The sequence below is a fragment of the Poecilia latipinna genome, unplaced genomic scaffold (assembly GCF_001443285.1).
Source record: "Poecilia latipinna isolate Pla-1442-1.1 unplaced genomic scaffold, P_latipinna-1.0 Scaffold2295, whole genome shotgun sequence".
Classification (NCBI taxonomy): Eukaryota; Metazoa; Chordata; class Actinopteri; order Cyprinodontiformes; family Poeciliidae; genus Poecilia; species Poecilia latipinna.
Window position 1 is genome coordinate 50,737 of NW_015114911.1, and position 23,054 is coordinate 73,790.

Here is a 23,054-nt window from a genome sequence, read left to right on the forward strand (position 1 = left end):
TGTGAGAAGAGGATGTGTGTTTGTTTCAGGGTGGACCTGAATGTGAGCCTCAGTTTGTCCAACAGGAAGCTGAAGCTCTGGTTTCTGCACAAGCAGGAAGGTGATACCTCAGAGCTGCAATCAAGAAAAACAACAGCTCATTGGTGACCTGTACAGGGGAACCGTGCCACCCTGGGGAAATTTTTATATATATTTTTTTGCAACCATGACATCAACCTAAATGCTTACTGCACCACTCTCGAGGAAAATTTTGAAAGTTGATTATTTGAGTTTCTTTTCCTGGTCTGAAAAATCCTCGACCTTTGCATAAGTTTAATTTGCAAAAATTGCAACTTGATGAAGATTTTTGGATTTGTGCTCATTGAATGGTAATAGACATACACACCTGTGGAGAGAAAATGAATCAACTAATCACTAATCTACTGTCCAGAGTCTTATTCGTTAATCTGGGACAAACTATATGGATTTTCACAACTTTTGTTCAACACAACAAGTCTAAAAGTCGTCATAATGAATCTGATCATGTTAATGATTATTTCTAAAAAAATAATGTAAACAATTCTTTTTTTATAGCTTAAATACTAGCTGACTGCACCTCTGCAAACATACACACCAGTAGAGGTGATGTTAACAAGTCATTTTGCAGGGAGCTGGTACATCCAGAACAGGCACCAAAGGGTTCAAACAGAGAGTGAGATCATACATTACAGACAAATCCCAAGCATCCAACAGTCAAGACGGAAGATAAACCGTATACCCATCAGACATAATTACCAGCTAGGTTCCTACCAGGCAACCATCCAATTTAAAGAAACCTGACCAGTTCTGCTAAGAACAGTCATCAAATATCCAGGCAGTATGTCAGGAACTTGTTTAAGACTACAAAAAGCATCTCATTTTTCTGCAACTTGCTAATGGACATTTAACCAGTTATTAGAGCGTGTTATTTATGAGTATACCTGAGAAATGTATAACTTGTTTTGATTAGAGAAAACTCAAAACTCAATAAATAAAAACATCTACAGTTATTTCCTGTTTTTTTTGTTTTTTTAAATGATGTTGGGAATGTTAGGTAAAAATCGGCTTTTTTTTTAACTCTATATCAAGTTATAATGTCTTTTCTTGGGCTGCACAGTGGTGCAGTTGGTAGAGCTGTTGTCTTGCAGCAAGAAGGTTCTGGGTTCAATTCCCGGCCTGGGCCTTTCTAAATGGAGTTTGCATGTTCTCCTTGTGCATGGTGGGTTTTCTCCGGGTACTCCGGTTTCCTCCCACAGTCCAAAAACATGAGTCAAGTTAATTGGCCTCTCCAAATTGTCCCTAGGTGTGAGTGTGTGTGTGTGCATGGCTGTTTGTCCTGTCTGCCTCTGTGTTGCCCTGCGATAGACTGGCGACCTGTCCAGGGTGACCCTGCCTCTTGTCTGGAACGTTAGCTGGAGATGGGCACCAGCAACGGCCCCAATAAGGGACAAGGGTGTAAGAAAATGGATGTCTTTTCTTCATCACAAACATACCTGGAGTGTCGCTTTGGTTCTTTCATGCATGTTTGAGAAATCCTTAAAGTCTCTTGTGGCAGACATTCGAGGGTCCCTCAATGCCCGCTCACAAATGCGCCGACTATTTACCCAAAGTTCTGCCTCGTAAGCTCCCGTCCCGCAAAGCACCCCTCCCTCACAACTCCACAACAAGAAAGCAAATTTAAAACGGGGCTTTTTAGTCCACATGTCCAATCCAGGTTTAACCAAAACAAAGAAACTGCATGTAAGGTTGCCTCACATGGACAACCTGAGCTTTTTCACCACATTTAGACATTCTGTAAACAAATAAATCGTCGTCTTTTTAACAAATTATCGCCCGGGAGGAATAAAACCACTTACAACATAATAGATTCATCTAAATAAAAATCATTTATTTGTCATTAATATTATATTTATCATATTATCTAGAGAGTCCACCATGCCATCAGATCTGGAGTAGTGCTAAGACGCCTGTTGGGGAGGAGGAAGATGGAAAGGCAAAGACGGGCAGGGAAAGAAAAAAAATAAAATGAAAATTAGACCTCCTGTTCATTCTCCATGCTGATGCAGTCAATTAAGAAGGAAACATAAAAATGGGGGATGAAAGGATGACAAACAAGAGGACTTTAAATGTCTTTGTTGACCTACATGAGACCCAGACAGGACGGGACAGGAAGCAGTCAAAGGAGTGGGGAGCAGCAGCTTCAAGGTCATTGATCAGATTGCCAGACAGGAAACCAGGACGAGCCAATCACAAACCGACACAGAGGAGGAGAAGAAAGAGGAGGGCGGTTTTTTTGTGTTTGTTTCTGCATCTGTTTGTGTTTGGAGACGTGTGCTTGCATTGACGTTTTGTCCGTGTGAACGTTTCTGTGAATGTGTAAACTGGTCCGAGTCGCTTTGAGCCATTTGTTGCTGTACACTTCGTCAAAGTTTCTGACACAAGCGGTTACAAAGTTGAGGTAACAGACATCCATCTTCCTTCCACTTCTGTGAAAAGAGCAAAAAAAAAAAAGAGCAATCGATTACAAGAAGGCTCTACTCCTCATGGCTCGTTAGCGGCATCATGATGGTGTTACAGATCATCAAGTTCTTGATGATCCAGAAAATTGTTCAAAAAGCTGAATTGTTCTTAGTAGCGGTCGACTGCATCCGAGGCCATTTTGAAGCAAAACATGAACAATGAAATGCATCTGACCGCTCATCGCAATGAGCGATCGGATGCAACATTTTTTTTGTAAGGCAACATTTGTGTTACTGAGGAAGGGAATGGAAAGGTTTTTATTCCAGTATTATAGGTCTTACTGACCTATAGCGCCCTCTAGAGGGTAAAAGGAAGAAGCTATGGAGAAATCTTTTAGGCATGACAACTGAGACCAAATGAGTAGTGATAACTTTTTAGAGCTCACTGACATGATTCAAGAGCATGGATTCTCTTTCCATTGAGATAAAGACAAACAAATATCAACTTAGCTAAATTAAGGAGAATAATATCAGTCAGCCAAAATAAGAATGACTATTTCTTTGATTTCTCTCTTTTTTTTTCCTAAACCACGTCGATAGTTTTGGTAATATTATTTTAAAAATCACATAAAATAATAATAATAAAAAAATGAAGGATTATTGATTTTAATGATTACACCTACAAACAAACCACTGAGTCATTAAGCAATTTAAACAGGAGGCTCTGAGTGCCAAGTTAGTTATAAGGAGCCCAAAATTGAACCAGTAAAAGTTGAACAATAAATGAATAGTGAAAACAGAATAAATACATTACACTCTAAGTCACTGCTTTTAACAAAGAAACACTTATTTTATTGTCTATTCTTGAAAAACATAATTAGACCTCTGTAGAAAATGTTAGTCATCAGCTTCAACTCCCAGGAAATGTCTGAAATAGTTCAAATCGCCTATCGACAACACTTTTAGAACAGCAACAATTTCCAGAAGATCAGACACATCCACTCTAGAACAAAGGCTTACATTGTGTCTGACATTTTTCACAATGAGGAAAAAAAATATATATCGCAGTAATATTAACATTTACCTTTCATCGTGCTGTAGTGTTGCCACTAGAAACCATGTTGTTGTCAGAGTTTGATAGAGACTGCTCCTTTACTACAGGATCTGCAGGGACAAAAAAAAGGGGGAGCCACTTTCAGTTTTGTACATTTACTCAATTAGATCAGATTTTTGGTGAACTACTGAAAAGTGTAGATGCGATGCTTACAGAAGTAAGGGTGCTCCATGGCCTCGGTGGCTGTCAGTCTCTGTTGGTGGTCGTAGCGGAGCAGCTTGTCCAGCAGGTCCAGAGCTTCTGGACTCACTAAATGCTGGTTCTCAGTCTGCACAAACTGTTCCCATCGCTTCCTGCTCTGCCTGCATGGACAGAAATAAAGGATGCACACGTTTGCAAAGCCCAGTAAAAATCTGAACGAATGTTACACCAGATCATTCATGATTGGTCAAATATTAAACTTCTTTTTCGCAGGTCGTGATGCTCATCTGAGCTGCAGGTGGAAAGCCCAGACTAGCTGATCATCGTCGGTGTAGCAAGACATTGCTGCAGATAAGTGTGTATTGACAGCAATGCAATGGAACAACATCAGCAACGACCTCACAAAGAAATGGTTTCTGTCCATCAATCTAGGAAGGATCACTTGGCCATTTCTGAATAATTCAAAGTCCATGATTCTCAAGGGGAGGAGAGATTACCTACAAGTAGAAATCCTTTAATACAGTTACCGACATACTTAGAAGTGGATGTCCCACCAAGTACAACGACAACATTTGGGGAAAACGAAGCCAAATGTTTGAGCGTGAACACCTTGTATCAACTGTCAAAAAAGGGACAGGAGGAGTGATAATATGGGCTTGTCTTGCAACCACGGGAACTGGGCACTTTGCAGCCATTGAATAAAACCGAATGAACTTTGAACATTTGTATAAGAGGGTTTTCCACAGTGTAATAAGAGTTCACCTGGTAGCTGAAGCTTGGCCCCAACTGGGCTAAAAATAAGACGACGACACCAAACCGAGTGGCAGAACTACAGCTGAAGATGGCTGAAAAAGACAAGTCAAGATTTTCCATTGGCCTAGTCAAAGTACAGACCTCAGCAGGATTAAACTGTTGTAATGAGACAAACTGAATGACAACATAAAGAAAATGATAAACAGTTACTTCTAGTTATTGCTGCCGAATCTCGAGATCATTTTAAGTAAGCTTTTGTTGATTGTGGCGCCACTTTTAAAGGGTCGTTCTTTTGTTAATTCTTCACACATTTTCCTCATTTAAAAACGTGGTGGAGGCCAGAGGAGTTTTCATTTTGTGCTCTGGGTTCTCAGGCATTACACTCTACATGAAAGAGTATTGCTTTGTTTTGGTTATGACTGCATTCACTTTCTGTAAACAACTGGTGTTTAATCCTGAGCAGCTAGCCGTCTCTGGAGTTGCTTGTGGACATTTCCAGCTGCCGTGCCTCTCAGCAGTCTGAGGACGGTCAGACGCGGCGTGGACTTACTGTCCTAGCAGGTCTTTGAAGCGTGGGTCCAGTTCGATGTGATATTTCCGCAGGTAACCGAACAGCTCGTCGGTGCCCAGCACTTTGGCAATTCTCACCAGCTGCAAACCAAAACCAAACAGAGTCCATGTATCAGACCATAAACTTTTTAAAAACAAGGCTTCTAAAAAAAAAAAAAAAAAAACATTGTCCTTCGATTATCAGTTTACAACCCACTGAGATGGGTACCTGGTCGTAATTGTCTTGTCCGTGGAAGAATGGTTCTTTCTGAAAGATCATGCTGGCCAGCATGCATCCCAGACTCCACATGTCTAAACTGTAGTCATACATCTGCAAGACAAAGAGACCCAGCTGGTAAAAAGAACAGGAGGCATCAGACTCTGTGTGACAATATGGACTCAGAGTCTAAATTTAATAAACAAATCAGCTCTGCCTCGCAGATAAACCCACTTTGGTTGAGACAACCTGCAGATAACAAAGCATGCAGACGTATTTACTTCCTGCTTTAAGTCTCTTTCTTTCTAAAACACGTTTTCTCAAAAACCCAATGGCCCAGTTTCAGTCGACATCCTCCTCAATAGCCCTAATTTTATGAAGGTCTTAATTTTTTTTTTTTTTTTTTTTTCCCAATGTCTTGGTTTTATGCATTTTGTAAAGAGCTTTGGGCAGACCTGTTGTTTTGTAAATGTATTTTATAAATGAGCTGGATGTTTGGTTTCAGGTCGGTGTTACCTGGTAGTCCACCAGAAGTTCGGGGCCTTTAAAGTATCGAGAGGCCACTCTGACGTTGTACTCCTGGGACGGGTGGTAAAACTCTGCCAGCCCCCAGTCTATAAGGCGTAGCTGCAGAGGAAACACAAGAGAATCAGTCCTTTGCTGAGCAACAAACGAACACAGCAGCTGCAGCACTCCTGCGTCCATCTGCTGCCCCCTGCTGGAGAAAGCAAACTCATGTCTTTGCTCACCGAGGACTAAAATCTCCAGTAGTTTCCTTAAAAAGTCGCCACCAGTTGTTCAAACCCTACAGACCTTTACAATGAGATGCAACGTGCTGAATCACAACACGCTGCCACGTTGTACTGCTGCGTTAAAAAAGCGGATAAAGCCAGGAAGAACAACTGCCACCAAATTCTACAAACTTGAATCTTGTTTGGTACTAAAAACACTCTGAGGGAACAAGTCGACAGAAAAGAACAGAAACACTCAAAGGAAGGAGTTTCTAACCACAAAGGCAATATCTAGAGGAAATAATCTACAGTCACAAGTTGAGGCTTTCAATGCAATGGTATGTTGGTGGTAGCATCATGCGGTGGGACAGAGTGGAAGGAATAATGAAAAAAAAAAAAAAAAAAGCAGGACTACATGTTTGTACATGTAGATGAACCAATTCTACAAAAGAGGAGCTCAAAAATCCGATCAGAAATATCCCTGAAGCTTGTTGAAGGCCACAGAAAGTCTGTGGGCGACTTTCAAACCTGCCAGGGAACATCTGACTAAATTTTAGCGAGCACAGGTGCTTATTTAAGCAGCCATGTATATCTTTCACCTCAGTTTCTGCACCCAGTTCTTGCTTTAAATCACCTTTGCAGACGACCGCTTTTGAAAAAGCAATTATTACGTTTGATAAATGCAGCAGACTCGGTTCCACGCACTTCTCAGGAAACTTTATCCACAATTCAGGACACTTTGAAACCCCGGAAAGTTGGAGCGTTTGTTCAAACGGCGTCTGTTCTTTCAGGCGCGCGCTCACATTGAGAAAACGAGGACTTTCATTAAATGGGAAAATGTTTGTTGTAACAACAGGAAGCTTGTTTATTCAGATGGAAACGACCTCCGCTGTTGTTTTAATAATCCAACTCCAAATGCACCCACACGAGGGCTGAAAGCTCGCATTAATGCGATACCCTCTCCTCTTCAAAATGGGGCGGGGGGGAACACAATAAAAGGATAATAAACCGGGAGCTGCAGCAGGAGGATGACAGATAATAATCATAGTGTGTGTGTGTGTGTGTGGGGGGGGGGGGGGGGATAACGAAAACAAATGGGAGGCTATTTAAAGCACCACCTACCTTTCTTAACTGGTGGTCGATCATCACGTTGTGAGGTTTGACGTCGCGGTGCATGATTCCCATACTGTGACAGTAGTCCAGAGCCTGGTGGTGGAACGTGGAAATAAGAAGTAAAATAAAAGAGAGGAACTGAGATCTGATCTCAATGAGGGAACGGAGAGGAGGCGGGAGGAAGGCGTAGTAAACACGTCTCACCTTCAGTAGTTCGTACATGTAGAAACGAATGTCATAATCCGTCAACTTCTGGTACAACTCCTGCAGAGATGGAGCTAAAGCTGCATCAGGGCGGCCGCTGTAGCAAAATCTAACTAAAGAACGGCAGAAAGGCGACGGCGTCAAGAGGAAAAGGGAGGCGGAGACTGTACCTTAAAGTCTGTGTTATTGATGGATTCAAACACGAGTGCCGGAGTCCTCGACTGCGTGTGGCCACCAGAGAGACAGAGAGTCAGAAAAACAGACAGAAGCTGCTGAAGCTCCGCTTCAATCAAACTGCTCAAAACTATAAACCCTAAATGATCATTTTCTTGCTCCCGGTTCGCTCGCAGGAACAGACACACAAAAAAAGGGATCCTGCTGCAGCGCTGCAGAACGTCCCGGCTGAGCCAGAGCATGAATAAACATCCTTCCTTCCCGATCTCCTCGTAATATTTTCGCTCTGAACAAAAAAGTTCAAGTTCGCTTGTTCTTGTTCCCTAGTTTTAGACCAAATCCAGCAGCAAAGAAATGTGCTTGTTGTAAGCACACACCAACTAAAACACGCAACATATCAAAGTATTTTTTTTTTGTTTGTTTTTGTTTAGCAATCTGTCTTTCAACAGCTTTCCAGTTCTTGGAAAAAATAAAATTTTGTCTAAGTTGGAAAATGTCATCCGAAAGCATTTCAGAGCCCAAATGCTCGTTTTGTCCTCAAAATACAAAAAAAAACAACTTAAAATAAACACACTTAGCAAGGCGAGTTTCCAAGTAACTCAATAGTCAAGCTTAAACGGTCATCTTATTTTCCACACAGAATATCTCCAGTGACTTTAACATCAAATTGTGTTAGTACTACTTTACAAGAAGACTCTCTTTATGGATGTCATATGTTTTAATTTCATCACAAACTGATGTCTCTAAAAGCTTAAGGCGACTGAAAAAAATCATATTGGTGCGTCGCAAAAGTAGCAAAATGTCTGATTATTAACCCCCAAAATTGTAAATCACTCAAATATTCCATTCCCAACACCAACTCTTAATCTGCCCTGTATTTCCACTAAAAAAATAAATATTAAAAAACCATAAGACGAGCTGGCCTACCACCGGGTCTTTGACTGTGTCCACGAGGCGGATTATGTTGGTCCCCCCTCGCAGGTTTTCCAGGATCTTTATCTCTCGCTTGATCTTCTTCTTCTTGACAGGCTGAATTGATGGATGAAAAGCAAAAAAAAAAAAAAAAAAAAAATTAACAATTTAACGCCGAAGCCTCAGATGGGGAGACGAAGAAGCAAAATTACATTAATATGTGAGAGCAGGAATGTTTGCCAACATGCAGTTTCAGGAATCTGCTGATGCTGCTCTCCTCAGCGCTGCTGCTACTGCTGCTCTCTGCTCTCCTCAGCATCTTTCTCCTTCAGCTCCACGCTCACATTTAACTGACTGACGGCTAATCCTCGCCTCTCGGCTGAGACACCTCCGCTTATTTTTGGGTTATCTTGTAATCTTTGCGGCTGAACGGGAGCCGGAGCAGCACAGAAGCTTATTTCAGTGGTTATTTTAAAGAAATAACCCCTTCAGGACCACCAAATAATGACAATTTTATTGCTAAATATTACAATGAGCTGAGAAAAATTGCCCATTTCCTTACTCATTGTTACTCTTTCATTATGATGCTTCCAAAACATTCTACGGCCTTCGGTGACTTGGACACAGAGGCTCCATCCAGCAAGCAGAATATATTATTTGCATGAAAATCGTACGTTCCTGACACTTGGATTATAATTACCAACAAAAACTGCACTGCACAGAATTCTTTGCAACACTAAAATCACACAGACTGACACAGTAATGGCAATATAAATGTGTGATATCTTGCCTAGCTCTAGTGAGCGTCTTTACAAAAGCAGGAGCAAGTTTGGCATCTTGCTAGTTTAGAGCAGGGGTGGCCAAGTCCAGTCCTCGAGAGCCACCACCCTGCAAGTTTTAGAAGTATCCTTACTCCAACAGACCGGGATCAGCTCTACAGAGGCCGGATAACGAGCCAGTCATTTGATTCAGGTGTGTTGAAGCAGGGATGCATCTGAAACTTGCAGGATGGTGGCTCTCGAGGACTGGACTTGGCCATCCCTGGTTTAGAGCATACAGTTGTTTGCTAACACCACGCCAAGATGGAGAGACATCAACAACCACCACAAAGAAGAAATGAATGCTGATCATCTATCTGGAAAATGTGAAAAGTAATTTCCCATCTATTTTTTTTTTTAATTCATCGTTCGATAGTGAGAAAAAGTATTTCCAAGTGGAAAACTTTTTTTTTTTTTAAAGCTGTCAATCCTCCCAGGAGTCCATCTCTGAACGAATTCACATCAACAATTAAAAAGTGCAAAACTGAACGAAACTGCAAAGCACCAAAGAGCTCCATATCAGCCTCCGAATCCCTCAGTTGGCATGCGAAATGACATCATTCATGACAAGACAACCAGGAAAACCCTCAACAGGTTCTGCTTGTTTGGAATACCAACTGCCAGGCACGGCGGTGGTGGGATGATGATTTGGGTCTGCTTTACGCCTCTCAGTCAACCCTAACGTCTGCAGCGCACTAACGTGTGCCGGAGTCAGATGTGTGCCTGAAAGCAGAGCGGGTCTTCATTCCTCCACAGCACTTTGATGAAGTTGGATAGAAAATGTCTTCAGGTTATTTCTATTTATTGAAGATGGCTGTTGAATCATGGGGTGTACTTAGTTTGTAGCAACAGTGTAGAACTCGTTTTGCCCGTCAGGTTGGACTGAAATCAAGCAGAACCTTGCAAGAACCAGATCATTAAATTAAAGGCCGTCCAAACTCCCCAGATCCTTGTCTGCCGATGTTCATCTGCAAAACAACCAACCAATCACAGCGCAGTAGGACACCTTCAACACTGACCCACTTCAGCACTGAAACCTAGAGACTGAAAACATTTGTAGAAAGTAATCATCTGGCTGCACAAGAACCGTAGTAGCCAGGTCGGTTTATTTGCGTACATCTACAGCTATGCAGCAATCGTCTATGGCTGTGTTTTCAATCTTCTGCTCGGATTTCCAACAGCAGCAGGAGAGGTTTGTTAGCTGGCTTAAAGACTGGGCTGCAATTACAGCTAAAACTGCCACTACAGACAAGACTTCCTGTTCAAGCTGTAAAAATGGCGGCTCCTGAAATGCTTGGTTCTTTGAGTCTGGCATCTTGAAGATTTTGGATTAATTTGTTTTTATCTTAAGCCCCCTCACCCCCACATATCATCTCCAGGTTTTATGTTCTGCAAAAAAACATCTGACTAAAACTGGGCAAAGTTGAATTCATCATGTCCTGACCATTAGAGATCAAAGCCTCAAAAGATGAGGATGTAACGTATAAAATATATTCCTGGATTTTTACTCGATTTTATTACTTGCCATTTGACTAGTTAGCTAATTTGGTATGTCCAGGAGAGACTGTTCAGTTCAGTCCCTAAACGTTTTAAGGCAAGAAGCAACATAAAGTGGGTTCTGTATCCACATCTCCTTCACATTAGGCATTCCTAATCAGACACTTAAATTAACCCAAATCAACCCCTCAGATGTGGAACTATGAGATTCCAGCTCATCTCTAAAGCTGAGTAAGCCGGTTGTCTGGAGGATCTAATTTTTCACAGGTAAGCGGTGGAATGTGGATGAACCAGAGCATCAACCACATTACTGCAGACAACATTCAGATTTGTCCAGCCATCTCCTCTGCAATCCTCCAGTACAAAATTACTATTTTGCACACAGACAAAAAATAAATAAATAATTCGGCTTGTTTAAGCAATTTAGTTGTTTTTGTTTTTCAGTCCATCCTTATCTGGACAATGTTAGGTTTTATAAATCCTTTTTTTTTTAACAGTGCCAAGAAATCCCAAAACAAATCACATGCTGCATGCCTGTCTGTGCCAAATCACAAAGGGACATTTACTTTTTATCTGTCAAGACTCGGTCTCCAAAAGAGTCTCTATTACATGTTTAAAAGATGAAAGATGTACAGAAGTGTTTGCTTTAACCTCGAGGCAGGCCTTCGGGTCAACCTTAAACAAGTCTTAGGAATTTGGAGGAAAAGACTTCGAGAGGAGGACACAGGTGCAGAAAACAACTCAAACAACTGGGAACTGACAGAAAAAAAAGCACATGCATCAGTTTCTCCTGTTGCACTTTTTTCTTCCACCAAACTTCCCATTAATATGTTTGATACAGGCTGTTCACCCTGTGAACATTCTGTTTCTTCAGCAATGACCTTTTGTGTTTGACCCTCCGTGTGGGGAGTGTCAGTGACTGTCAAGTCAGCGATGTTCCCCTGGAATGTGCAGGTCATGGCAAAAACATTTCTGAACTAAAAAGTCACTTTTATATAGTGTTTAATTTGAATATGTTATGATTCTGAATTCATAATTGATTTTTCGTTTTTTTCTAATTCCAGCTGCACCAGTGTGAGACTTGCTCACCTTGAGGATCTTGACCACAACCTTCTCATTGTTAGTGATGTTGATAGCCTCAAACACCTCGCTGTACTTCCCTCTGCCCAGCTTACGGACCAGCTGGTAGTCCTCCTGGTTGCTGCAGAGACAAACAGAAGAGCAGCATGTGTGACAAAAATCACACACACAAAATAAATAAATATATTGTTTAGGCTCTGTGTGAAATCACTTCTTCTGTTGCAAAATCTCGTCCAGAGATGAGGAGTTTCTGGCTCAGATCTCAGGGCATTTAGACAACAGACAGGGAGGAAAGGACAGAGATGCGGGGGAATGAAGTGTCAGACAGACTGGAGGACAACCGTGGTGTCATCACACCCTCACAGCTCAGTGTTTAATAATAAACCCCCATCTGCCACACTTTCCCCTCTGCAATCTCCACACAGATGAATGCAGCTAAGCTGAAATATCCTTACTTCCAGTTTGGAACATGGGCCTCGTAGTCCCAGTACTCCCGGCTCTTCAGGGTGTTGACGTCTGCGTACACACGGGCCTTGCTCCCGGCCACCGGACCCGGCATGGTGGGACCCGTGGCTCGGACGCCGCGGGGCGGGCGTCACGGAGGCCTGCCGCGGTGTGGATGGTTGGACCGACTCTGGGAGGCTGGTGAGGATTTAAGGAACGGTGGGGCAGCTGCGTGTGGGAGGAAAGTGGAACACGCCAGCCAGCTGGTTTGCAGAGAGGAGAGGAAAAATCAGACTTGAGGACCAGAGATGTCCGCGGGGGTCGTCGCAGGCTGTAGCCGCCTTGAAGCGCTTCTTGATCGGATTATTAAAGGCAACAGACCCGACGAAGGTTTTTAATTGAAGTAGGAGATGATGGTGCTACACACAGGGATATGGACCAGGCGGCATCGGGGGTGCTGAGGTAGAGAGGAGGCGGACCCTAAAAAAGGCAGAAGAGAAGCAGGGAAAAGGAGGCTTCTGATCGGGATTCCTGCACCGGTTGATGGACGATGATAGGAGGGATGCCCCCGGAGCTCCAGAGCCAGCTAATCAATCAACGCTCGATGTGACAGATCGGTAGCGGGGTCGACCAGAGGCAGAGAGGGGGCGGTGGAAGCAGCAGCGAAGATCGATGTTGTTAGCTCACGGTAGCGCCGAGATGTCGCACCGTAGGGGAGCGCTCGGCTCCGGGTACGAACATCAGCGGAGCCCGCGTCATGTGCAAGCGGCTGTGCGGGGCAAGCGGGACCTTCTCTTCCCGGTGCCGCACGCAAACTTCAGGGGCCCGGGTTTCGGGAGTTAGCTCGGCAGCCTACGGACCTCCCCGGTGGTGGAGAGCGCAGGAAGGGAGGCGGAGCGGGTGAAGGAGGAGCATGAGGGAGGGAGATACCCGGGATGTGAAACCGCTGGTATCCGGGGTAGACTGCGCCATGCGTCAAGTGTCAACAAGGCCACAGCGCCATCTGGTGACAGGAAATGACTACGGTTGTGTAACATAAAAAACAAACACGTATTTATTCTCTTTGTATGTGTCGCAATGGATGTACATATATTAAAAACACAATTATATAAATTAGAAAATATATTTTTGTATTTCTTGATACATGATTTATTTTTATTTTCTTTTTAAAGGCTAAAGAGTCAGGTTTTTGTTTCAAGTATAGCAACAGACCCATTAAAAACCGGATCAATTTGTAAATAATATGAAATTGAACCGTGATGAACAAATTAATTTTTTTATTACGATGTACCTTATGAATTATTAACAGTTAAGTACTCAATGATACATTAAGTCAATACATATATTTACATACAGGCTTATCAATATAATAATAGTATGTAATAATTTAATTATTCAGCTCTTGGAACTTAAAGTAGATATACAGCTTTTATAATGGGCTGTGGAATGACATTTATTGACAATTAGTGTTATATAAACTAAATTATAGGAAAATAAACAAGTACAAAAAGTTGTAATTAAGTTATAAAATGCTTATGATTAAGATAAACTCCATGTACTGATATCTGAGCAACATGACAAAATTAGTTGTTTAATTAGAAAATGTTTTTTAAACTCTGAATTCTCTTGAATTAGTAATGCATATGAATAAAAATCTAAAAACTGAAACCTCCAGGAAAATTAAAAAAGTTACAAAGCCACCTAAATGAATCTTCTTCAGATAACGTCACCACTCACGGAATTATAAATGAAAAAAAAGTTTTATTTGTTAGTGCTCTGTGTAAATGGATGCTACAAACATACAGATGATCTCAGAATGAACTGTACTATGCCACAAAGTTTTTTTTCTTTTCCAAGTTTTCTCTTCAACGTCGTTCACATAAACCACAGAACAATAAAAAAAAAACAACAAAAAAAAAAAAAAACGCTATAAAACAGGAAGGAAAAGGGCTGGGAAGAGGAGAAGAACAAAAAAAAAGCAAACACAAATACTAACAGCAAGCATGCAGACAGGAGGAAAACATCAGGGTTTAACGGGGCCGGGGTTTAGTGGTACTAAAGTGGGCATGACTGGGTTAACTGGTGATGGTATTTTTTTCTTTTCCAGTAAAACCAGTAATAACTGAGGTTAGAATTGTGCCTATAAAGAAGATTCTCACTCCCTTTGATAGCTATGGAGTAGATTTCCTTTTCTACCAAGAACATATGAAGGACAGACTTGTTTTTCTGAGAATTTGCAAGAATATTCTAATACTCCAAAACAAAGAATATAGACAATAGCAACTGGAGTTCTTTGGCTTTGAACAGATGAATTGTGTTTCTGGATATAAAAAGCTTTTAAATGCACACTTTTAAATTTTAAACCAACCCCAAGGGGCCCTGGTCTCCCACTCCCACAAAACACATACTATAGCAATGTAATAAAAAGATCTAGATATCAAAATAAACAAGCACAAACCATAAAAACACAGTCAAACTCGTCCTCAAAGTCTGCAAAAACGATAAAGTAATAAAAGAAGGACTCATGGTTAGCTTTCTTACATTGAATGATTAAGAGACGAGGCATAAAGCAAAACATTTTAAGGCTGAATTGAAATGGACTCAATTCCTCATTTTGTAGAAAAGTCTTCAAAACATATATTTAATACTGCACTCAAACTTTATAGGAGATGAAGGGTGGACACATAAAGAAAAAAACGAAGGCAGTCACAGTCAACACGTAAACAAAGTGGCTTCTTGAGAGACACAACAATCTCGTGGCAATTTTAGATGATGATTCAGAAACAAACCCGCCTCGGCAGACACAACTCAACAGGAAACGACAGAACAAACTCCTAAGTCTTTTAGCACAGAGGGGCAGAACCATCCTACAGGAGCAGCTCAGCCTGGACAAACTTCAAAAAAAAAAATCAAAGGCGGAGAGACGGTCAAATCAGTTCTTATCACTCTGAAATCCCCTGTTTAAAACACAGTTTTTACATTCACACAATCAGTCTCTCACAAAGGTTTCTCTTTGAGAGTCCCGGTAACATACTGGCACCAAAAAAACTACACAGATCAGAAAAACACCACAAAAAAAAAAAAAAAAAAAAAGAGAGAGGGAGCATTTGTCGAAACGTTTCACATAGTAAAAAAAATTTTGGAAAAATCTTCAGAAAAACAACTTCTGATATTTCCAATCATTTTGGCTCATATGTACAAGCTGAGAGAGAGGATTCAGTTCATATTATCCCACAACACTGACCTCTGCAGGAGTATGAGGAGAACAATGAATCGAAATATATTAGTAATTCTATATATGTCTAAACTGGCAGGTTTCATTAGATTGAATCATTTGGACTTTAACTGGTGGTTAAATTCAGTTCTGTAGAAAGTCTGAACCCTACATGGCACAGCATCATATTCTGGTACAGTAATACTAGCAGCAGCTGAAATAAACATGGGGAGCACATGTCCTCTGCTACCTGAATGTGACAATAGGTTCACAATGGTACTATAAAGATACACAGAGTTAGATGTGAAGCTCCAGTCAGAATAAAAAGAAAGTACACCCTCTAATTTCACATAGATTCCACACAGTCGTTACTTATAAAAGATGAAGTGAAAATGGAAAAGTGAAAAAATAAGTTAACACAATGGCAAAATGGAAGCTGCCCATAAACTTCTTATTACAGCATAATTTGTAGTCCATTGTTCTTCAGTGAAGCAGACAACGTAAAAGAAAGAAACAGCAGTTTCCATAAGTTAGTGTCCAAACAGGATTTACCTCAGCGTCTGGTTGTGCAGTGCTCAAAAAAAAAAAAAAGTGCACAAAAATCTAAGAGCTGCATCTCAGACTCTACAGGGCTCATTTAGCAAATTAAAGTTCCTGACAGGATAGTTAGAAAAGACTGAAGTGTGATTTTTTTTGAAAGGGTTGAAGAAGAATAGTTCTTCTCTCTGTAAAAAATAATTGTGGAACAACAAGATTTACAACATTGCATCTGAATGAGCTGGGAAAAATGTATAGTAATTTGCACAGACAAGACCAGCGTAGAGAGGTTGAGCTATCATTCACGGCACTGTGTTTGCAGAAATCCAAGGATAGTATGTCAGCTTTAAGTACAACAACATTCTGTGGGATTGATACAGTGACACAAAAAAAGCTTTGACATCATTACTGTTACGGGTGATTGAACCGTGATGTGCACTTGGTTTTTCTGCTTTATCTTTGTTTAATTAATGACAACAGCTTAAACTCTAGAATTGAAGGAGGGTGTACTCTCTTTTCATCATAACTGTGGGAAATTCTCCTTTTTTACTGTGGAGAGAGAAGCGGGACAAAAAAGAGGGAAAGAAAAAAGGCATAATGGACAAATTAAATCGAAAAACAGTAAGTGATTTAGGAGGATCGAATGGATCCACTCGTATTACTAAAACGCATATTTTAGTAGCAAACAGCAAGTATGTTTGAATGACTTGTAGTGATAACATTTTGCTGTGGATGCTCAATGTTGTTTTGAAGCGCCAACGCTTTGAGGTCCCGTCAGGTTCACACGAGCAGAATGGGAAAACAGTTTAAAATTGAATGTCTATTGAACATAGTTTGGGGTTAATGTGTAAAGTCAAACATTTCAGAGTAGTCGTGTACCAGAAGAGGGCTGACAGCGGCGCTAGCGGTCGAATACATCTCCGTTTTAACCTCCACAGTGCTATCACTGAGCATGGGTTGGCCAAATAAAACACCAAGATATAGAAGAAAAGAGAAGAGTCCAGTTGAACAGTCTTCTTTTAACTCAAGAAGATTCCTAAAAGAATGAATTAAACTGGAAATATTTTCTGATGGAAAATGCCAGGCCATCCTTTATGAAAATAAAGGAGACATTACACGTTTTTTCTGCAGCGCATCTAAATAAATACGAGGGATTTTAAATCGTCCAAGACGTGACTTGAAGGTTTTAAATCATCTTCAACTTGTTCAATTACACGTTTTTGAAATTAAGTTTAACTTAGCTTTGTATTTTAGCTCACTGACATGATTTATATGTAATAAGTAATCTATGATTCGATGGGATACAAAAGATTCATATTAATTAAAGATGCACCAATCAAGCTTTTCTGGACTGACACCGATATTTGGGCTTTAACTATTGACTCCAGTTTTCCTCTCAAACCATTATATCATATGAAACAGGAAATAAAATGTGCTAACAGCTGTTTGATAGTTTTGAATTACACAGAAAAGGAAGAGGTTCCAAGACTATGCCAGTTTATGCATCAAATATTGCATACAAATGGTCCTTTGTGATTGTGATATTACCCAGATTGATTTTGTAATTAAGAGTGGGATTTTATATATTGTCCAGCTCTAGATCAGTAGCATTGAATGATAAGACCATTGGCTGTTCCTAATCACTGTTTGACTAATCGATCCATCTCTAGTTTAAATGTAATTTTTGTCCAATGTTCTTTAAAACATCAAAGTTTAGTTTTGCTACAAAACTAAACAAATCTGAATATAGCTTTTGTCTCACAGTATAACTGAAAAAAAAAAAGAAAATTGGAGAGTTTTTTTTTTTCTTGACTGTTCAACCAGACCCAGAGTTTCCTATTTACTGTGATCAAAGAAATCTGAAAACGGTTTGCAGCCCAGGATTGCCCTGAACGAGAGTGATGTTTGGGTTCATAAACAGCCTGTGGGTGGAGCGCTGATGGTTCTGTCCATTCAGGGAAAAAAAAAAGAAAAAAAAAAAGTCATGGCTCACATGCACTGTGGCACATTGTAACCGTCTCCATCGGACGTGTGCTGCACAGTGTGGTCCTGCAGAGAGCCCAAGTCACTGAAGCGTTCTCCGCACCAGACGCACTTGAACTGGCCCTCCCGGGAGTGCGTGCTCTGGTGTTTGGTCAAATGCTCGCGCTGTTTAAAACCCTTGCTGCAGTGGTCGCATTTGAAGGGCTTCTCTCCCGTGTGCACACGCCGGTGGCGGTTCAGGTCCGACGAGTACTTGAAGCGCTTCTCGCAGTCAGAGCACTTGAGGGGCTTCTCCCTGGATGGGTCGCAGCGGTGCTGGACGAACTCCGAGGAGGACAGGAAGCGCCGGTCGCAGAGCGAGCACTTCAGCGGCTTCTCCTGGCAGTGGGAGTTCTGGTGGCGCTGCAAGGTGGAGCTCTTTTTGTATCCCTTCCCGCAGACGTCACATTTGTACGGCTTGTCCGGCGAGGAGTTGGACGACTCCCCGCACTTGTGTCTGAGGAGCTCTCCTGACTGGCTGAACTCCTTCTGGCAGGAGGCGCACTTGAACAGGTTGTCCATGCCGTGGACGTGCTGGTGATAGAGAAGGTGCGAGGGCTGCATGAAGCCTTTGTCGCACAAACTGCATCTGAAAGGCCGGTCAGAGGGGTCCTTGTGCGTCCGTCTGTGGCGCACGAGCGCGTAATGCTGCTTGAAGCTCATCTGGCACTCGTCGCAGTGAAAGGGCCGCTCCTCGGAGTGCGTGCGCTCGTGCTGCCGTAGGTCCGACGGCCGTTTAAACCCCTTCCCGCACGTGGCGCAGCGGAACGGTCGGGAGCCCTGCGGGTGACAGGGGTGGTGGAGCAGTTCCGACGACTCTTTGAAGTGTAGCTCGCACAAGTTGCACTTGAACAAGTGCTCGCCCGAGTGAACGTACATGTGGCGGACGAGGTGCGAGCGGTGCTTGAAGCTCTTCTCGCACACGGCGCACTTGAACGGCCTCTCGTTGCTGTGCGTCCGCTGGTGGTGCTGCAGGTGCGACGACTGGCTGAAAGCCTTGTCGCACGTGTCGCATTTGAAGGGTTTCTCCCCCGTGTGCACCCTCTCGTGTCGCGTGAGTTCCGAGAGGTGCTTGAAGCCCTTCTGGCAGACGGAGCACTTGTACGGCCGGTCCCGAGCCGAGGGGAAAGGTAAGATGGACGAGCTGCTGCTCGCCGATGCCCCGTCGCTGCTGGACGGCTGGGAGCTGCTCGAGGACGTGGGTGTCGTGTTCCCGGAGGAGCCCGGCCGATACGTCTTCTCGCATATGGAACACTTCATGGGGTTGCTGCTGTTGTGCGACGTGTGGTGCTGAGCCAACGAGGTAAGAAGGGAGAAGCCCATCTTACATACTCCGCACACAAACGGCTTCTGCTCCACCTGGACACACTGGTGCTCCAGCAAGTCTGTGGCCTGATTGAAGATCTTTAGACACTGAGTGCACTGGAATGACCTGTCCTGACTCACCATGCAGTGGTGTTCAAGCGGGTTAGCCAGGTGGGAGATGTCGTGTCCACACGTCCCACACTTGTGTCCCGACTCTGTTCCCACCTGCAGAGAGCTTTGCTGGGCTTGAGAAGGATGTTGCCCCTGCTGTCCGCCTGCGTGTTGTTGAGCTCCCGCATGCTGCTGTCCACCTCCATGCTGCTGCAACGATGAGGCGTCCGGCTGCAGTACAATCCCATACACTGCGCAGCTCAAAGCGTTTTCAGCTCCCGCTGGGATGGTGTGGACAACCGGAGGCGGAGCGACGGCGTGCTGCTGCCAGGCCTCCGTCATGCGGGCTCGCGAGTACGGATTCAGTTTGGCAGCTGGAGTGGACCAGCTAAAGAGGGAAAGAGAGAGACATTTTGAGTAATTGGCCACAGGCTTCTGAATGTGTGAAGGGGAAAAAAACTCACTCCATCTCTTAGCTCGGCGAAGGAGCTGTGACCGAGACTTGAAGGCTTAAACTGGAATCCACTGAAGAAAAGCAGATGTTGGGAAAGATGGGGGGTGGGAGGAAATCCACAGCTTTCACTTTATCCTTGAGTTACATCTGGAAGAAAGACACAAACTGTCAGAAATACCACATGAAGAAACACAGTACTCATAATACATTATCAGGAAACTACACTCTAATGAAAAACATTGCTCAGTTGTTTTAGAAATCCCTTTTCAGCTTTAGCCTGAAGTCTTTGAAACTTTAGCTCAACCTGATCTTTTAGAGGTCTTTAGTAATGTTGCAATCTTTGTTTTACAGCAGCTGCGGCAGACCGTGCAGTGCACACAGACTTCTGATGAAACACCACAATATTATTTCTACCGACAGACCTCCAGTTGGCAGGCATGTTGTAGGGGTACACACAAGGGGCACATCTAATGTAGTGCAGACAACACGATTTCCTTAAACAGACGGGCGGACTATGGAGGCAACTGATGATTTAAAAAGCTGCAATATCAACATGATGTTTCAAAAGTATTGTGTACCTTTCCTGTTCTTAGTTTGTTAAAAAAGAAAAAAAAATAATATATGAATTTTTACATTGACACACATCAACACTGCTGATTTAGACACAACAAAGAGAAGCAGTAAAACAGAAGACCATCAAAACAATGTAATCTTTAGTTTTCAAACTAATCTATGGAGTTTTATAATCTTTATGCTACCGCTCTATAAGCAGACTTAAAGTAATGAACTTGTAGGGATTATTATAGCTACAATATTATAGCTAATATTGTAGCTTTTTTTTAAACTATTGGTTATTTAGTTAAAAACATCATCTTCTAAAATGTGATTGTTTTTTTCTTACTCAAATGTAATGTTGGACTTGGAATGACACATAAATTCATCGATTAAATTTTCTACCTTCTCCATAAGAGGCATGAAACCTGTCTGGTTCTGTAGCAGACCTGAATATGCAACAATTTTGGGATGTTCAGAACATGAGACACAACAACATCAAATTAATATTTCAGTGAATTTTCTTATAAATCCATTATTCCAGAAAATGTCAAACACAGACTTCTGTGCTTTGACACTACAGTAGCATTTATATTGGTAATCTGTGAGTAAACAATGAAAAAATGCTTAAATAATATGTTTAATTGCAGGATTGCTCCCTTTCATTTATGCAATGCTGACAAAATTGCAAATACCGTGTCAGAGTGACGTAGCTAAACTGGTGCTCTACGTGTTTTTTACTTCTAGGGTACTAATACTACTATAATTCTTTATCATTAGGATGTAATAGACAAATAGGGGACAGTAATCTGTGAGCATTCTTCCCCCACTCCCCAACACATTTCATTTCACTCTTGATTAGTCGTTATTGTTCCCATCTTGTTTTTCTTCTTTCTCTTGACAGCTATTATTTGCAAAACCATCTGCATCAGTCTCACACCCTCTCCAAAACACATCCAGTCAAGGCAGATGATATCACCTGCTCAGCCTTCTTCTGATGCAAATTTCTTGTAGTTAAAAGAGAGTCGTTTCTTTCCACCATTCCCCCATGCATGTTCTTAATTGGCCTGAATCTGATTGTTTCTAAATAGCATTTTTACTGGACTGATTTGTACTAAAAACGACACTGAGTCTTATATTTAGTAATTAAATACATTGAGAATACCAATGGTGTCTTATGGTGTTAATAAACAATACTAAACTACATAATAATAAAGCAAATTTAATTTCTACCAGTTCTGTGATTCGCTGCACGGGATATAGTATATGGTATTAAATTCAATATAAATTGGTGCAAAAAAAAAAAAAAAGTGCCACAAACATAAGTGTTCTCTGGGATGCGCCTTATCTATTGAGAGAAAAAAACACTAAACAAATGAAGTCAATACCACCTGGAATCGAATGACTTTAAAAGGGTGAATGTTATCTTTGAAAATCAATTCGTACGTGTGTGTTTACACAATTCCAAATGTTGGACGATTCGCGGTAAAAAATTGATGAACGGAGTCTGCGCATCGTAACGTAATTTTAAGTCTCCAGGCAAAGATCAGGGTAACCAGGGAGAGATAGCCCGCTAGCCTAGCCACCTGCTAACAGAGCCACAGAGGAAACATTAGCCAGGTGTTGTGCTGGAAAACGCATCCCTACTATAAACAGCTCCCTCGCAGCTTAGAGCGTTACGTTTAAATACTGAAGATTCAAATTCTTTGTCTAGTGCTGTATAGACAGAGACAAATGCTACATTATTACTCAAACTATTGTTTCAAGAGCTCTTCGTTTCATCTGTGTGCTTCTACGATGTAGCTTCTCTTTTTGGCATGAGTGCTAGTTTGTGCACAACACCGGGTTAGCCCCGGGAACACAACGACCGCGAAGCGAAAGCAACGGCGACACGTTCCTAACGGCAGGGAAATAAACACATTTACATACCTGGAGCTTTCTGCCAATCCTAAGGGGAAATCATGGTTCAATATGACGAAGGTTAGCTGCTCCCCAAAAATAAATTAACCGGAGGGTCTCGTCTCCTCTTTACATCCGCAGACGGAGCTCTGATGCTCGCCTTGTTGAAGCGCTGGGGTTCCAGGAGCCGGGGGCCGAAAATGTAGGGTCATTAAACTGTCCCGTATCAACCCTTAACGGCTCCGTTTCGAATCATTTATCGGGCTCACGATGCATCCTCTCGACTGGCGAGAAGACGATGATTTTGTTATCAATTAGAGGCTAGCTCAGGGCTAGCTGCGGAGCCCCTGGCCGCGCACAGGAACATGAACACACAAGAGTTAATTGGCATGAAGACACACAAGTGGGCATGGTGTGTGTGATGGCTTTCAATTCAGCTCAATTCACGTTTATTGTCGTATGTACCCGAGACAATGTCACACAATGTCACAATGGCATGGTGTGCATTCTCCTGTAAATTGACAATTAAAACAATAAATTAATTAACAATTAAAAACCAATTTGGTACAATTAGCCAGTAAGCATATTGTTCAAATTGAAGCGAAAAACAATGTTAGATCATACAGTTTGAGATTATGAAAACATAGAATAGAATAGAATAGAATAGAATAGAATAGAATAGAATAGAATAGAATAGAATAGAAATCTCATTTATTGTACCACAGTGGGAAAATAA

The 23,054-nt window shown here is 42.0% G+C and overlaps 2 protein-coding genes across 3 annotated transcripts; both read right to left on the minus strand.

Moving 5' to 3' along the window:
* Positions 1–1,881: 1,881 nt before the first annotated feature.
* Positions 1,882–13,198, minus strand: csnk2a2b (casein kinase 2, alpha prime polypeptide b). Its single transcript, XM_015018598.1, has 12 exons — positions 12,236–13,198; positions 11,790–11,901; positions 8,401–8,502; positions 7,470–7,520; positions 7,300–7,359; positions 7,105–7,188; positions 5,768–5,878; positions 5,264–5,365; positions 5,036–5,136; positions 3,745–3,893; positions 3,562–3,641; positions 1,882–2,504 (listed from the first exon to the last, which is right to left on the minus strand). Exons 1-11 carry the CDS (start codon positions 12,337–12,339, stop codon positions 3,565–3,567), a joined length of 1,053 nt encoding a protein of 350 aa, XP_014874084.1. The 5' UTR covers positions 12,340–13,198; the 3' UTR covers positions 1,882–2,504; positions 3,562–3,564.
* Positions 13,199–13,965: 767 nt separating this feature from the next.
* Positions 13,966–22,963, minus strand: znf319b (zinc finger protein 319b). 2 transcript variants are annotated; one of them, XM_015018596.1, is made up of 4 exons: positions 22,349–22,963; positions 20,825–20,868; positions 19,878–20,014; positions 13,966–19,801 (listed from the first exon to the last, which is right to left on the minus strand). In XM_015018596.1, exons 3-4 carry the CDS (start codon positions 19,880–19,882, stop codon positions 17,965–17,967), a joined length of 1,842 nt encoding a protein of 613 aa, XP_014874082.1. In that variant the 5' UTR covers positions 19,883–20,014; positions 20,825–20,868; positions 22,349–22,963; the 3' UTR covers positions 13,966–17,964. The 2 variants fall into 2 exon arrangements, with proteins under 2 accessions (XP_014874082.1, XP_014874081.1); XM_015018595.1 differs by lacking the exon at positions 20,825–20,868.
* Positions 22,964–23,054: the final 91 nt, after the last annotated feature.